The 16293-nt window shown below is 41.4% G+C and overlaps 1 protein-coding gene and 1 long non-coding RNA gene across 2 annotated transcripts in view; both read left to right on the top strand.

Moving 5' to 3' along the window:
• The window catches only part of LOC122698922, a 92495-nt gene that overhangs the window by 12554 nt on the left and 63648 nt on the right, over positions 1-16293 (top strand). The gene's annotated exons all lie outside the window — the stretch shown is intronic.
• Positions 2215-2826, top strand: LOC122698921 (60S ribosomal protein L17-like). The gene has a single exon (XM_043910602.1). It carries the CDS (start codon positions 2233-2235, stop codon positions 2785-2787), a length of 555 nt encoding a protein of 184 aa, XP_043766537.1. The 5' UTR covers positions 2215-2232; the 3' UTR covers positions 2788-2826.

Here is a 16293-nt window from a genome sequence, read left to right as displayed (position 1 = left end):
GAGTGATTGAGAACACGCACACACACACACACACACACACACACACACACGGACCTTTTTAAGGGGCGTATCTTTTCTAGGTGTGGTCTTATCTTGAGAGAGTCGTTCCAGAATCTGCCTACCTCTGGATTTACAAGTGGCTCTGTTCAGGGAGAAACCATTTGATCCTTCTAATTCTATTATTAGGAATATACCTCATGAAACATAGATATCAGAATTGATCTGTCAAGCACATGAAAAGGTGTTCAATGATATGATTCACTAGAGAAATACAAATGAAAACTGCAAAGTGAAATCCCTCTCTGCACCCACCAGAGCATCTAAGATTAAAAAGACTGATCATACCGAGTACTGATGAGGATGTAGAACACCTGGAATTCTCACATGCCGATGGGGATGTAAAATATTGCAGCCCCATTGGAAAAAATTTGGCAATTTATTTTAAAGTCAAATATATACTTATGGCCACTGTGTGGGGAACCTGGTTTTGATCCCTGGATGAAGGGAAAGGCTGCACACCCCAGTATTCCTGCCTGAAGACTCCCTTGGACAGAGGGTCCTGGTGGGCTACAGTCTGTGTGGTAGCAAAGAGTTGGACATGATGGAGCGACTAACACTTCCATATTTATACCATATAACCCAGCAACTCCACGCCTAAGAATTTACCTGAGAGAACAGAAGACATGTCCATGCAAAGACTTGTGCTTGTATATCCATAGCTAGCTTATTCTTATAGTTCAAAACTGAAAATAATCCAAATACCCATCAACTGTGGTACATCCATACAATGGAACACTACTCAAAAATAAAACGAACTGTTGATATACATGTTGAGTGAAAAAAAAAGTGTAGCTTAAATTGAGAATTAGGTTTTATTTGGAAGACAAAACTGAGGACTTAAGCCTGGGACACAGCATCTCAGATGATTCTGAGAAATTATTCCAGGGAAACAAGGTGGGGGCAGGATACATAGGACTTTTTGCAACAAAAGACCAGATTGTTAGAACTTCAAAATATTACTGTTAATAAAAGAGAACCAGATATCTCAAGTTAAGGAATTTAGCACTTTTCTTTGTATGGGAAGGTGCAAGAATCTGGGCTCAGTGAAGTCACTCCTTTGATATGCAATTTAGCTATCTGGGGCCAGCACCCTGTGTTTTCTCATCCTGAATTTCCTCAGAGTGTACCATCCCAGCGATTGTAATGTGATGGCTTGATGGCTGCAATGTCTTTTGTTTATTGACACGGCAGGCAACAATTTAGTTCTCATATACAACATGAATAAGACCCTAATACATTATGATGAGTGAAAGACAAACATAAAAGACTACTGACTGTATGATTTAATTTATGTGAAATTCTAGAAAAGGTAAAATAACAGTGATAGACAATGGTTTCCTTGGACCAGGAATTAGGGAGATGAAGCTGACAGCAAATGAGGAAAATCTTTTTGGATGATGGCAATTTTCTGGATCTTGATTGTAAGTATTTGTAAACTCATCTAATTGTACTCTTAAAATTGGTAAATCTTGTTTTAGGTAAATTCAGTTCAGTTCAGTCACTCAGTCATGTCTGACTCTTTGAGACCCCATGAACTGCAGCATGTCAGGCCTCCCTGTCCATCATCAACTCCCAGAGTCCACCCAAACCCATGTCCATTGAGTTGGTGATGCCATCCAACCATCTCATCCTCTGTTATCCCCTTCTCTTCCTGCCCTCAATCTTTCCCAGCAACAGGGTCTTTTCAAATGAGTCAGCTCTTCACATCAGGTGGCCAAAGTATTGGAGTTTCAGCTTCAACATCAGTCCTTCCAATGAGCTCCCAAGACTGATCTCCTTTAGGATGGACTGGTTGGATCTCCTTGCAGTCCAAGGGACTCTCAAGAGTCTTCTCCAACACCACAGTTCAAAAGCATCAATTCTTTGGCACTCAGCTTTCTTTCTAGTCCAACTCTCACATCCATACATGACCACTGGAAAAACCATAGTCTTGACCAGACAGACCTTTGTTGGCAAAGTAATGTCTCTGCTTTTTAATATGCTATCTAGGTTGGTCATAACTTTTTTACACATTCATAAATTAATTTATCCAAAATGTGCTTTGAGACACTACTGACTCTACTCAAGATTAGCTATGACCAGCAAACACATGAAGTGATTGCTGAAGATACACTTGGTGCTTAAAAAATGCTAAATTTAAAATCTGGAAGCGGCCTGAGCTGACCCTTAAAAATGGTGTGCTATTCACTTGACCCAGAAAACTCCACAAAATCATGCAAATCAAGAGGTTCAAATCTTCGTGTTCACTTTAAGAACACTCGTGAGACTGCCCAGGCCATAAAGGGTATGCATATCCGAAAAGCCACCAAGTATCTGAAGGATGTCACTTTAAAGAAGCAATGTGTGCCATTCCGTCGTTACAATGGTGGAGTTGGTAGGTGTGCACAGGCCAAACAGTGGGGCTGGATGCAGGGTCGGTGGCCCAAAAAGAGTGCTGAATTTTTACTACACATGCTCAAAAATGCAGAGAGTAATGCTGAACTTAAGGGCTTAGATGTAGATTCTCTGGTCATTGAGCACATCCAAGTGAACAAAGCCCTCAAGATGCGGCGCAGGACTTACAGAGCTCACGGTCGGATCAACCCCTACATGAGCTCTCCCTGCCACACTGAGATGATCCTTACTGAAAAAGAACAGATTGTTCCTAAACCAGAAGAGGAGGTTGCACAGAAGAAAAAGATATCCCAGAAGAAACTGAAGAAACAAAAACTTATGGCCCGGGAATAAATGCTGCAGAAAATAAATGCAAATAAAAGTAAAAAAAAAAAAAAATCTGGAGGTTTTATGAGAATAATATGCAAATTTCTACAAAGTACATAGACCCTTCTTGAATTCAGTGACTGTTGAATTAAAACCAGTGAGTTTTAGGTGTCTGTGATAATGAGAAAACATTGGCACTGACTGAACTCTTGGTTTAAGTTCAAGTCTGGCGCCAGAGAAATGGAATTCTCCCCTAATTGCATTTCTCTCTGGGCTTCAAAGATGGTGGGCCCTCCCTGTAGGAGAGCCATTCTGATTAGTGAGAGGATGATCTGGAGGTATTTTCACTCTGTGACTATTCTTAGAACTTTATGGTTGGTTTTCTATGCGATTATATAATCTCCACGCAAGTGCCATCTGCCATGTTTGGCACTTAGGATAAAATATTTGAGATATTTTATTCATTTTGCTTGAAAAACAGATTTTGAAAAATCTGATCTTTCCCTTCCTGAGAACACAGCTCTGGAGAGGCTGTGTATAAGTTTCTTCAACACATGACTCTGATTTCTATTTTTATCCACAGCTTGAGCTATAAACTTGGTTAAAATTTTTTTAAGTTTTTGTTTGCCATTTTGAAAACCGTCAATTTAAAAATCAACTTTAAGCTTTGCCTGCTTTTTTGTTTTCCTCTTGGTATGCATTTTTACTGTTCTTTTCCAAGGCGGTTTGCACTTTTAGAATGATGCAGTGAAGATTAACTTCCAGATTTTGGTAATAAAAATCTCCAGAAAGCAAGACCCGGACCTGTTCTTATCCAGGTGAAGAAGAGCCTGGTTTTCTCTAACACAGTGGATCTCTGATTCATAAGCACTAAGTTTAAAAAGAATCTATAGTTGTAAACTATAGATCTAATCATTCAAATGGTTGCTGCTTGGCCCTTCCATTCCTGGATTCTTTGGAGGGAGAAAAACCAATAAACAAAACAGAACTTGAATATTCTGGAGAATCCATAGGTTCACAAGCAGAGGAAGAAAAAAAACAAGTTTAATATGTTAGAGAACAGGGTCTGGAAGAGTTACTAGGCCAGGTTGATCTCTCCATGTGGTGGGTTCTTTAAATAAAAACATATTTTCCAGAAAGTTTTCCTTCACTTTCTTCCCTGTGTGTGCTCAGTCATTAAGTCATGTCCAACTCTTTGCCACCCAATGGGATGTAGCTCACAAGACTCCTCCGTCTATGGGATTTTCCAGGCAAGAATACTGGAGTGGGTTGCCATTTCCTTCTCCAGCGGATCTTCCCGACCCAGGGATTGAACTCACATCTTCTGCTTGGCAGGAGGATTCTTTACCACTGAGCCACTAGGGAAGCCCTCATTTTCTCCTCTACTTATTGTAATTTAAAGCTTAAAGTTGATTTTGGCCTTACTTATTGTAATCAGGACAATTATGTATTCTAATAACTAATCAGGGTTCTACTCAAAACTTTTAAATAACTTTGGAAGAGTTGAGAGGTTGTTAACCAGTCAGATGTTAGTGTTAAAATTTCCATAAGTTCACTTTTTATCTAATTCCCACACAATGGGAGGTTTTATATTTTTAACTTCAACTTATTGTTATGAACATTTCCAAATATACAGAAAAGTTGAAAGACTTGTGAATAGCCATGTATCTATTTATGAGGTTCCTCTTGGTGCTGTAACAAATGGCAACAAATTTTGTGGCTTAAAAGAACACAAATGGATTAAACATTCTGATGGGCAGATGTCTGAAGTGAGTCTTATAAGACTAAAATCAAGGTCCCAGAAGGTTGTGTTCCCTCTGGAAGTTAGGGGAGGATCTATTCCTTGCTTTTTCCAACTTCTAGAGGATGCATTTATTTGTTGGTTTGTGGCCACATCATTGCTCTGACCTCTGCTTCTGTGTTCACATCACCTTCTCTCCCTCTTTAAGGATTCTTTGATTACACTGGGTCCACCTGGATAGTCCAGTCTAATGTTTTCATGTCAGGATTCTTAATCACATCTGCAAAGTTTTTATTTTATTTTTTCCGTATAACATATTCACAAGTTCCTAGGAATAGGATGTGAGCTTTTATTTGGAGGGGAACATTAGTCAGCCTGCCACAAACTACCACCTGTATTCTAAAATTAACATTTTGCTTTATCATGCCTCTATCCATCTATTCATTTTTAAAAACTGTCTATAAGCTTATTTCTCTCTCTCTCTCTTTTTGGATGCATTTCAAATGAGTTGAAAATACCAGTATACCTCTCGCTATTATACCTCAACTTGGATATTATTAACTAGAGTTCATTATTTGTTTATGTCACAACGTATTAATGTTTATGACATATTTACATATAGTGAAATTCACAAATCCTAAGCATGCTGTCAGTGAGTTTTGACAAATGCATAAACCTGTGTAGTAAAAAACTCCTATTAAGATATGTGACATTACCATTTCCCCAGCAAGTCCCCTCATTCTTTTCCTCAGTGAAACTGTTGCAGGAAGGGGGCCTGAAACTGGGCTCTTGTCTAACACTAGGAAATGAATTGTCCAAGGAGACACATGTGCTGACGAAGCAAGAGATTTTATTGGGAAAGGGCACCCGGGTGGAGAGCAGGAGGGGAAGGGAACCCCGGAGAACTGCTCTGCCGCATGGCTCACAGTCTCGGGTTTTATGGTGATGGGATTAGTTTCCGGGTGGCCTTTGACCAATCATTCTAATTCAGAGTCTTTCCTGGTGACACACGCATCGCTCAGCCAAGATGGATGCTAGCGAGAGGGATTCTGGGAAGTGGACGGACACGCAGTGTCTCCTTTTGACCTTTCCTGAACTCTTCCGGTTGGTGGTAGCTTATTAGTTCTGTATTCCTTATCAAGATCTCCTGTCATAAAACAACTCATGCAAATGGTTACTAAAGGGCCTGACCAGGGTGGGTGGTTTCAGTCAGTGTGCTTCCCCTAACAAAACCTTGTCTTATTCCAGGTTTTCATTATTTTTCACTAGAGATAAATTTAGTATCTTCAAGTATTTCACTCAGATAATGTTTCTGAGGTCCACCCACGTTGTTCATCAGTAGTTCTTTCCTTTTATTTTTGGGTAGTATATCCTATGTATCCATTGTTTGAGTAGATCACAGGTTGCTCAGACATTGCTCTGTTAATGTACACCTGGGCTCTTTCCAAGTTTTGGTGATTATGAGTAAAGCTGCTGTGAACATTTTTGTAGAATTATCTCTGTGAAATTATGCTCTTATTCTATTTTTTGAATAGGTATGAAACCACCCTTGTACTTCTTTGAGTGTGTGTGGCTCTTCCAGGCATTACAATATATATCCTCAACTTCTCACAGCCTATTTCTATGGATTTCAAGGAGCCTGCTGTGCTATAGTCCATGGGGTCACAAAGAGTTGGACACAGCTGAGTGACAAACACACACACAAAATAGTACTATTTTGCAAAAAGTATAAAAATCTTGCAGATTTTTGGTCCATATACCCATACCCTCCATTCTTTATGGTATAGTTGTCATATGTATTACATCTACATGTTACAAACCCCACAATAAAGAGGATGCCATAATTTTTGCTTTAGTTATATGTATTTTAAATAAATTAAGAAGGGAATACAGTTTTTATCCATATATTTACCAGTCATGGCATTAATAATTCCTTCCTGGAAATTTAAGTTTCATTTTGGTGTCATCATTTCAGTCTGAATAATTTCCTGTAACATTCTTGTAGTGAAGATCTGATGGTGATGGATTCTCTTAGTTTTCATATATCTGAAAATGTCTTTCTTTTTCACAGGATATTTTTGTTATATGGATTCTTAATAAACATATATTTTTCTTTCTGCACTTTAAAGAAGTTGTTTCATTATCATTTGTCATCTTTTTTTCTGATTAGAAGTAATAGTAATTCATATTATTGTTCCCTTTATGTAATGTGTTGTTTCCCCCTGGCTACATTCAAGATTTTTTTCCTTGTCTTTGGTTTCAGCAGTTTGAATATAATATGCTTAGGGGTGTGTGTGTGTGTGTGTGTGTGTGTGTGTTGTGTTCATTAAGCTCCTTGAATATGCAAATTTATATTTTTCCCTAAATTTGTGAAATTTTGGTCATTATGGTTTCAGATTTTTTTTTCTACCTTATTTCTCCTTTCCTTCTGGTACTCCAATGACATGTATGTTAGATCTTTTGATATGGGCCTTTTTTCACAGTCACCTTTTCCCCCTCTGATTTTAATATTGGATTATTTCTATTGATTTATCTTCAAGTTCACTGGCCCTTTACCCTGTTATCCCTAGTCTTTTGTTAAACCCACCTACTGAATTTTTAAATTTCAGGTGTTCTTTTTTTCAGTACTAGAATAGTAGTTTCTGTTTCTCTACTGAAATTGCCTATTTGTTCCTGCATTATAAACCGTTTTTTTCCTTTCTATGTATGAGCAGAGTTATAGAAACTTCTTCAGCATTCTTGCCTACTAATTCTAGTATCTGGGTCTTCTTCAGGTCAGTCACTCTTGATTGCCATTTCTTTTGAGTATAGATTACATTTTCCTGTATCATGACATGATTAGTAATTTCAGATTGTATTCTGGACACATTTTGTAAGTAACATGTTGTTCAGTTTAGTTCAGTTCAGTCGCTCTGTCGTGTCTGACTCTTTGCGACTCCATAAATCGCAGCACACCAGGTCTCCCTGTCTATCATCAACTCCCGGAGTTTACTCAAACTCATGTCCATTGAGTTGGTGATGCCATCCAGCCATCTCATCCTCGGCCATCCCCTTCTTCTCCTGCCCCCAATCCCTCCCAGCATCAGGGTCTTTTCCAAGAGTCAACTCTTTGTAGTATGTTGTAGAGGTTCTGAATTCTGTTTTGTTCCTCTGAAGTGTACTGATGTTTTGCGTTAGTAGCAATAGCTGGACTCAGACTCCAAACTGCCCCTCCTCTGAAGTTGTCAGGAGCTGAAATACCTGTAGTTCTTTGAGCCTTAGCTGGGCTCCCTGAAGTCTCCTCTGTATATATGCAATTCAATGGTGAGCAGAGATTTGGGCAGAGCATGTAAAATTTGGGGCAGGTCTTTAGCTCCCTCCTTTCCAGGGTTTCCCCTGTCACTGACCAGCTGCTGTGGTCTCCCAAACTCTAACTGTTGATTTTCTCTCCCAGTTTTAGCTCTTTGGTCCAACTCAGACTAAGTCCTGAGGCAGAAAGGTATCAGCACTCAGGGTTCTTCTCAGTGAAACCCCCTCACCATCCTTCATTTTCTCACTGCTCTGGTTGCTCTCCAGGGACTTATGGTTAATTTTTACATTTTATAAAGCATTTATAGCTGTGAACCAAAGGAGGGGTTAGTCTGAGAGGATCTTCTCCCCTGTTCCCAGTGGAACTCAGATGTAAGCTGATAAAGGTGAGTTTTTAGCCCTTGGTTAGGGAGAGGGTTAGGCCTGAGTGTTAGCTTGGGCAAGTATTGAGAATGTAGTTCAGAAAGTGGCATAGAGAAATGTCAAACATAAATGTTTAGTTTCTCAGAATTTTGGTTCAGGCCGACATCTTTCTCCCCTTCTACCTCCTCTTCCTCCCTCTGCTTTCTTCCCTTCCTCCTTTCCCTGTTTTAGTGTCTCATACCACCTCCCTCATCCCATGATGCAGACCTGAGCAGAGCTAGTACCAGCACTTCTCTTCGAGGGCTGTGTACGCTCTGCTGTGATAAGCTGCTTCAGTCGTGGTCTACCCTGTGGGGCCCTGTGGCCTGTAGCCCACCAGGCTCCTCTGTCTATGGGATTCTCCAGGCATGAATACTGGAGTGGGTTGCCTTGCCCCGCTTCAAGGGATCTTCCCAACCCAGGGATCGAACCTGGATCTCCTGTATTGCAGGCAGATTCTTTACCATCTGAGCCACCAGGGAAGCCCTCTCTTCAAGGGCATTTAGGATTAAATAAATGCTTGTAGTCCAGGGAATGTGACTACCACCTGTGAGATTGTGAGTTTTGAATATTTAGTAGTCAGTCTCTGATGAAGACTGCCCATACTTAAAAATGCAATTTCCCTCAAGTTTTAGCCTTGTGGTTGGAATTTATTCTGTATCCCATCCCCTTCTTTTACCAGTTGCTCATGAGAGGTTACCTCTGTTAGGCTCTGAGGTCACAACAGCTGTAGTTGGTTGCTAACTTACAGAATAAATTACTTTTAATCTTCTTTTTGAAGGAATAGTCTGTTCTAAAGTTCTGTGCCTCTATTTTTCCATCTACAGTTCAACCAACTAGACCATTTTCAGCTCAGTAAGGTTTTTCTTGTGTTACAGTGTAGCACAGAATAATCAGGTGAGTTTGAGATGGTCCATGGTGTTATTTTAGGCAGCCAAATCACCTCAACTTCTCAGCAGACAGTTATCCTATTTGCCACAGTGATAGAAAATTGATTATAGAAAGGTGATTTAGGTAGAATGCAGAGATGTGGTCTTAAATTTTTGTTAAGTTTCAGCCCTCCTTTTCAGAGGGAAGCGTATCTCAAAGTTTGCAACTGGAAAATTGGGAGAAGAAAAACATAAAACTTCTTTATCTTTATTATTATTATGTTAGAAGCTTATGACTTCTACTCAGAACACTTATTTTCTTAAATCTTCTCGGACATACACACTGTTTGGGATATGCCTTGGAAATAGATTCAGTGCACTGTAAGGAAACCCGCTCTGCGACTGCCATGCCTAACTCACAAAGCAGCTACATTCATAGCTTAATGTTCACAGTGCTAAAGGGTTATTTGTTTTACAAAAAGCTTCTCTGAAGTGTTCCCTAAAGATACCAAACTCCCTGAGTGCCTTGAAAATGAGAGTCACACTACAAAATCCTATTTAACAGAGCTTTTTGGGAACATACAAGGTGTGATTGCAAAAGATTATGGCTGATTTTAAGAAAAATTCCAGAAGTTACAAATAATTAAGTGGTCGCTAAGTCATATCCGACTCTTGCAACCCCACGGACTGCAGACTGCCAGGTTCCTCTGTCCATGGGATTCTCCAGACAAGAATACTGGAGTGGGAGTGAATTTGGAGTTAATTGTGGAGTAAGATGGATGATGGAGTGTGTGTGTGTGCGTGTGCATGTGTGGTGATTTGTTTATTTATATTCATGGGTCCCTCAAATTACTAACCTCACACAACTCATATATATATACATATATAATGTTTATATACACATACATGTAATATAGACAACATGATAATAATGTGTATACTATTCATGTACTTAATTTGGCAGGGTGGAGGGATAAAGATGGACAAGTGTTGTGTTTCTGTAGTTAGGGATGTAACTCAAATGCCTTTGGCAGTGATTCTTTCTTTTTTTTAAAAAATTTATTGAAGTGTAGTTGCTTTACAATGTTTTGTTACTTTCTACTGTACAACAAAGTGGATCAGCTACATGTATACGTATATCCTCTCTTTTTTGGATTTCCTTCCCGTTTAGGTCACCACAGAACACGGAATAGAGTTCCTTGTGCTGTAGAGTAGGTCCTCACTAGTTATCTATTTTATACAAAGTATCAATAGTGTATATATGCCAAAGCCAACCCCGTTTCCCTTCTTGGTATCTATATATTTGTTCTCTACATCTATGTCTCCATCTCAGTAGTGGTTCTTAATCTTTGATAGATATTTAATTACCCAGTGAACTTGAAAATATCCTGATATTCAGCCACAGCCCATACTAATTCAGTCAGAACCTACAGGAAGCGACATCAACAGTGTTAAAGACACACTCATCCCCCAACCCTGCACTGCCCCCCAAACCAATTGATTCCAATGTGCAGCCAAGCCTTAGAACTGAACCTCTGGGTAGGGGGCTTCAGTTCCAGATGTACATTAGGTGTACATCCAGATGTACACCTTGGAGCTCTTACACGTGAACAATGCCTGGGCCCTACCCCTCAGAGATTCTGACTCATTTATCTGGGGGGAAGCCTGGGTGTGGGGTATTTACTGAGTTCTGCCATTGGTTTCAAAGTGCAGCCCAGCTTGGGAACCAGCTGATAAGGTAGGCGGGTGGGGTGGGGACGGAGGCAGCCACACACAGCCCTAGCGTGTCTGCCCTATCGTAAGGGGCCAGCTGCCCTGAGAATCCTTGTAGGAACATGGGCCCCGGATTACCAGATCTTCTATTTTCCAAAAGACACTAGAAGTCTGGAAGTTTATGTGGACCCTTCTGTTTATTTTTTTACTGTGGTAAAATATACATGACAAAATTTATCATTTTAACCACTTTTCAGGTAACCACTTGCTATTAAGTACGTTCACATTTCTATGCAACCAGCACTATCATCCACCACAGAGCTTCTTCCATCTTCCCAAATGGGAACTGTGCATATTAAATACTAACTCACCACTCCCCTCTCCCCTCAGCGTGTGCTCACTTCTCACCGTTCTACTTCCTGTCTCTGTGACAGAAAGTACTTACTTTAGGGACCTCATGTAAGTGGAATCATACAATACGTCCTCTTCTGACTGGCTTATTTCACTCAGTATAGTGTCTTCAAGTTCTATCCACGTTGCCGCCTCTGTCAGAACTTCCCAGCTGGAGAGTATACCGTGTATAGAGCACATTTTGTTTCTTCATTCATCTGTTGAGGGACACTTGGGCAGCTTCTACCTTTGGGCTACTGTGAAAAACAATCCTGTGAGGATGGGTGTGCAAATACTTGTTTTCAGTTCTTTGGGTGGGGGTGGGGGCGGGCATTGCACCACTTCTTTCCTTGACTTTCACGCTGTAACCACACACAAATTGCTTCACTTTTTAAAACAAGACCTACAATAATCAAACTAATTTTTAAAAAGTCTTTATTAAATTTGTTATAATACTGTTTTTGTTTCATGCTTTAATTTTTTGGCCACGAGGCATGTAGGATCTTAGTTCCTCCAACAGGGATTGAACCTGAACTCCCCTGAGTTGGAGGCAAAGTCTCAACTACTGGACCTCCGGGGAAGTCCCTTCACTTCACTTCTGATGTCGGTTGTGTGGGTTTTTTCCCCTCCTACAACCAAGCAATTCTTTGTGACACCAGTCGGGGTCCTATGATTCATTCGCTTTGATACTGACTGCAGTTAGCGCAGACCCCACAGTTAAGGGCTCAGTCCCAGAAGACTGTCCTCACTTCCCCCGCCCTCCTCAGACAGTCATGAATCCCACACAGTCACCTGTACTTTTGATTGACTCGGTATAAATCAGAAGGTCATAGCAATACCTCCTTGGGTTTGTCTGTTTGCCTGAACAGCTCACAGAACTCAGGGAAACACTCACTTACTTTGACTGTTTTATTTAATATGAAAAAGGACACAGATGAACAGGTAGATACAGAGGCATACAGGGCAAGGTCTAGAAGGGTCCCGAGCACAGGCCCTTCTGTCCCCGTGGAGTTGGGAGTACCACTGTCCTGGCACATGGATGTGTTTACAGATACAGAAGCTCTCAAAATCCCATACTTTGGGGATTTTTGGAGACTTTCTCATTTAGTCATGAACAGTTGTTAACTTACTTCTTCTCGGAGAATAGGAGGTGAGGTGGAAATTTCCAAGTTTCTTATCATGGCTCGGTCTTTCCGGTGAGCAGCTCCCCCTTCCTGAAGCTTTGGAGAATCCCACCAAGATTAGTACAAAAGACACAGCTATCACCTAAGAAATCCCAAGGGATTTAAGAGCTCCATGTCAGGAACTGGGACCAAAACCCAAATATTAGAACAAAAAATGTGCTTAGTGCTCTTATCATCTAGGAAATCACAAGCATTTTAGGAGCTCTGTGCCAGAGGCCAGGGCCAGACACACACACAGATATTTCCATTTCACAGGCTTACTCCCGGAAGTGGAATTGTTGGGCCATATGGTAATTCTGGGGTTTCCTAGCTAGTGCTAGTGGTAAAGGACCTGCCTGCCAGTGCAGGAGATATGAGACATGGGTTCAGTCTGGGTAGGGAAGATCCCCTGGAGGGGGGCTAGGGAGCCTGGCAAGCTACAGTCCATAAGGTCACAAAGAGTCAGACACGACAGAAGCAACTCAGCATCCATGCATGGTAATTCTGTGTTTAGGAGCTGCCATCCTAAACCTCCTATTTTTAAAATGTTTGTAAAGAGTTCCTACTTGAAACAACAATAGCAACAGATGTGGAACTGCTGGTTTGGCACCTTGTGGGCTGAAGACTCTGGTATACTGCAGCCCCTTTTTCATGGTTCATGAGGCCACAAGTCATTCCTCCCTGGGCCTCAGTCTCCGAATCTCCAAACTGAGAACACTGGACTGCATCATCCCTGGTTCTGTTTTGCTGGAACAGTCTGTGATGCTGGGAGTCAGTATGATTCCAATTTGATTGTGGTTCTTTTTCTTGCTTGTAGATCTTGAACCCGAGGCCAGCATTCTGTGTCCCAGTGCTCACATCACAAAAGCCCACATGATCTGGTGGTCTAGATAAGACAGAGGGAATCAGAGCAGACACTTGTTTGGGTCCAATCCTACACAAGTAGAATCTAAATCAGCCAAGATAAAAAAGCTGTTTGTGCTAGCCACAAAGCAGTCGGTTTGCCCTTTTAAGGAAAGAATAATCTATTTTCCAGTCCCAGCAAATTTCAACCACATTTGAACAAAAAAGATCACATTTCCGAGCTGTAGGTAAAAGACTCCTGTGGTAGTAACATGAATCTTTGTACGTTTGTGACAATTTCTTAGCAGGAGCTCCCTGTTGGCTTTTTAGAAGAAGATGTAGGTCTGGCCTTTTGAAAGTTTGTTTACTTATTTTTATGAGCCTCTTAAATGACTAATCTTGCAGGAGTAAGGCCCAGAGAGGACAGCTGCTCCCACCATCCTCTGGGTCCTGCCTACTCAGGACAGCATTCACTTCTCCCTCTTTGTGTCCCTCAAGGACTTCAGCTTGTGCCTTATTATTATTTAAACAGGTACACAGCACCTCCAGACTTCCAGTTTTCTCTCCCTTCCTACTTTTTGCTTGATTCTGATTTTTTCTTAAACTTCTCATTAGAAGGAAACAGGTTTGCAGACCTTCCCCCAAAAATGCATTAACAACTTATTAGTCATCTCAGGGTCTTATGACATTGAAGATCCATGTCAGGAAATGTATTTGGTTTCTATTGATCGGCGGGAGGTGATTCTTGTGGTGGGGGACTGGAAGTGTGGGATATGGGGCCAGGCTGGTGGAAATCTACCGGACAGCTCCTTGTTCCCTGACTTTGGACAGATGGGGCCTTTGGTTCGGCACTTACAGAATGGGGACTATTTATCTTTTAAGATTGCAATAAGATTAAATTAACAATGTATGCATGGTGCTGGGCCAGGGGATATGGCACGGAACAAGTCCTCAATCAATGGAAGCCATTATTAATCATCTTGAACTCCTTTTCAGGCACTGAAAAAGAAATACAGGGGGCTGGGAACTGGAAGACTTGAATTGATTCTGTTACTAATTAGCTGTGCAATCTTGGACAAGTGATAAACTCCCTGGGTGTCAAATTCAACATCAGTTATTTAATAAGCACATATTAATTGCCTATTAGTTGGTAAGTTCTGTCTTAGGAGGTGAGAATAAAAAGATGAATGGGACATGCCCAGCTCCTACGAGTTCATCAGCTAGTTGAAGAGGACAGATACCCTAAGGTTGTGGATATGAGTTAGAAGGACTCCATGAACCTTTAGATGGGAGCATTGGGGGACCAGCAACTCAGGGGTGCATTAACATTTGCCTCGAATTATGGCAAATTTGGACTTCTGATAGCTCAGTTAGTAAAGAATCCACCTGCAATGCAGGAGACCCGGGTTCAATTCCTGGGTCCGGAAGATCCCCTGGAGAACCGATAGGCTACCTACTCCTGTATTCTTGGGCTTCCCTTGTAGCTCAGCTGGTAAAGAATCTGCCTGCAATGCGGGAGACCTGTGTTCAATCCCTGGGTTGGAAAGATCCCCTGGAGAAGGGAAAGGCTACCCACTCCAGTATTCTGGCTTGGAGAATTCCATGGAGGTTGCAAAGAGTCCGACATGACTGAGCGGCTTTCACTTTACTTTAGTTTTACTTTACAACAATTTTAGGTTGAGGCATTTATGGGGCTCCTGTGTACTTTCAGGGGTTTGGTTACCTGTTTCTAATTGGCACCACCTTCTGTGTGTAGGCAATGCTCTTTGAACCCCTATAGTGAGGCAGAGCCACTACCCCTTGCTGCCCAAGGGCATCAAGGTGGAAAATATGGTTTTGTATAAACTGTTATATATAAACTTCTCGTTGGCTGGCGCTGATAGGAACACCAGAGTCAGCTCCTGATGCTTTGTATTCACTTTGCAGCAATTTTGCCACTAAGAGTGACCAGTAGGGTGTCTGTGCTTCATTTCTACTCCTAGTTGAAAGAAAATCATTCTTTGTTAATCGTTGTATTTTAATTGTGAAACACCATGTTTGAGGAAGAGTTTCAAGGCAGAAATGGCCTTGAGGTCTCGTTTTCTTGTTTTTTAATTTGGAAGGAAAGAAATTCTCTCACCCGAATTCCCCGATAGCCTGCAGGCATTGGCATTCTAAACAGCATGCATACAGGAAAACAGATCATATTTAAAAAGGGTCTTCTTTCTTTTCACTCCATTTACTTCTGTACCATTCAAGGGAATGTGAAAAAACATGGGATTCTTCTATTTAAAAAAAAAATGCCTTAACAAAAAAACATCAAAACATCAGTCTTTGCCATTTCCCATTGCCTGGGGAATTGGCACGTGTCTTCAATGCTAAAAGAATATTCTCTTCATGTTGCTTTGCATTGCAAATGAGCTTCATTCTTGGAAGACCTAGCAGAGCAGGGTGGCACCTTCACCATTGATTTCCTGCTATCCAAAGGGATATGGTAATTCACAGAGTCCAGAAAAGCGGAATGGGATGCCTGCGGCTAGCAAGTGATCACCCTGGTGGGTCTGGCTACCCCTCAAGACCACTGTGTTCACCACACTTATAGAAACTGAGACTGGGACTAATATAGGGACAGGGACTAACCCTTTTAGGTATGAGCATGGAAACGAAAAGGCTGGCAAGTTTCCACCAGAGGGAGAGACAAAATAATTTAAAATCATCTATCATTGGAAGGACTGCACTGAAGCTCCAATATTTGGCCACCTGATGTGAAGAGCCAACTCATTGGAAAAGACCCTGATGCTGGGAAAAGATTGAGGGCAGGAGAAGGGGGCGACAGAGGATGAGATGGCTAGATAGCATCACTAACTCAAGGGACATGAATCTGAGCAAACTCTGAGAGACAGTGGAGGACAGAGGAGCCTGGAATGCTGTAGTCCTTGGGCCCATAGAGTTGGACAGGACTAAGAGACTGAACAACAGCAACACATACAGCAATTGAAGGGCTTCCCTGGTAGCTCAGCGGTAAAGAATCTGCCTACCAATGAAGGAGCCTCAGGTTCGGTCCTTGGATTGGGAAGATCCCCTGGAGAAGGGCATGACAACCCACTCCAGTATTCTTGCCTGGGAAACCCCATGGACAGAGGAG

The sequence above is a fragment of the Cervus elaphus genome, chromosome 8 (genome assembly GCF_910594005.1).
Source record: "Cervus elaphus chromosome 8, mCerEla1.1, whole genome shotgun sequence".
Taxonomy (NCBI): domain Eukaryota; kingdom Metazoa; phylum Chordata; class Mammalia; order Artiodactyla; family Cervidae; genus Cervus; species Cervus elaphus.
This window is presented reverse-complemented; position numbering and strand designations above follow the sequence as displayed.

Coding starts and splice junctions, on each gene's coding strand:
- LOC122698921 (XM_043910602.1), top strand. CDS start 2,233: ATGGTGTGCTATTCACTTGACCCAGAAAACTCCACAAAATCATGCAAA.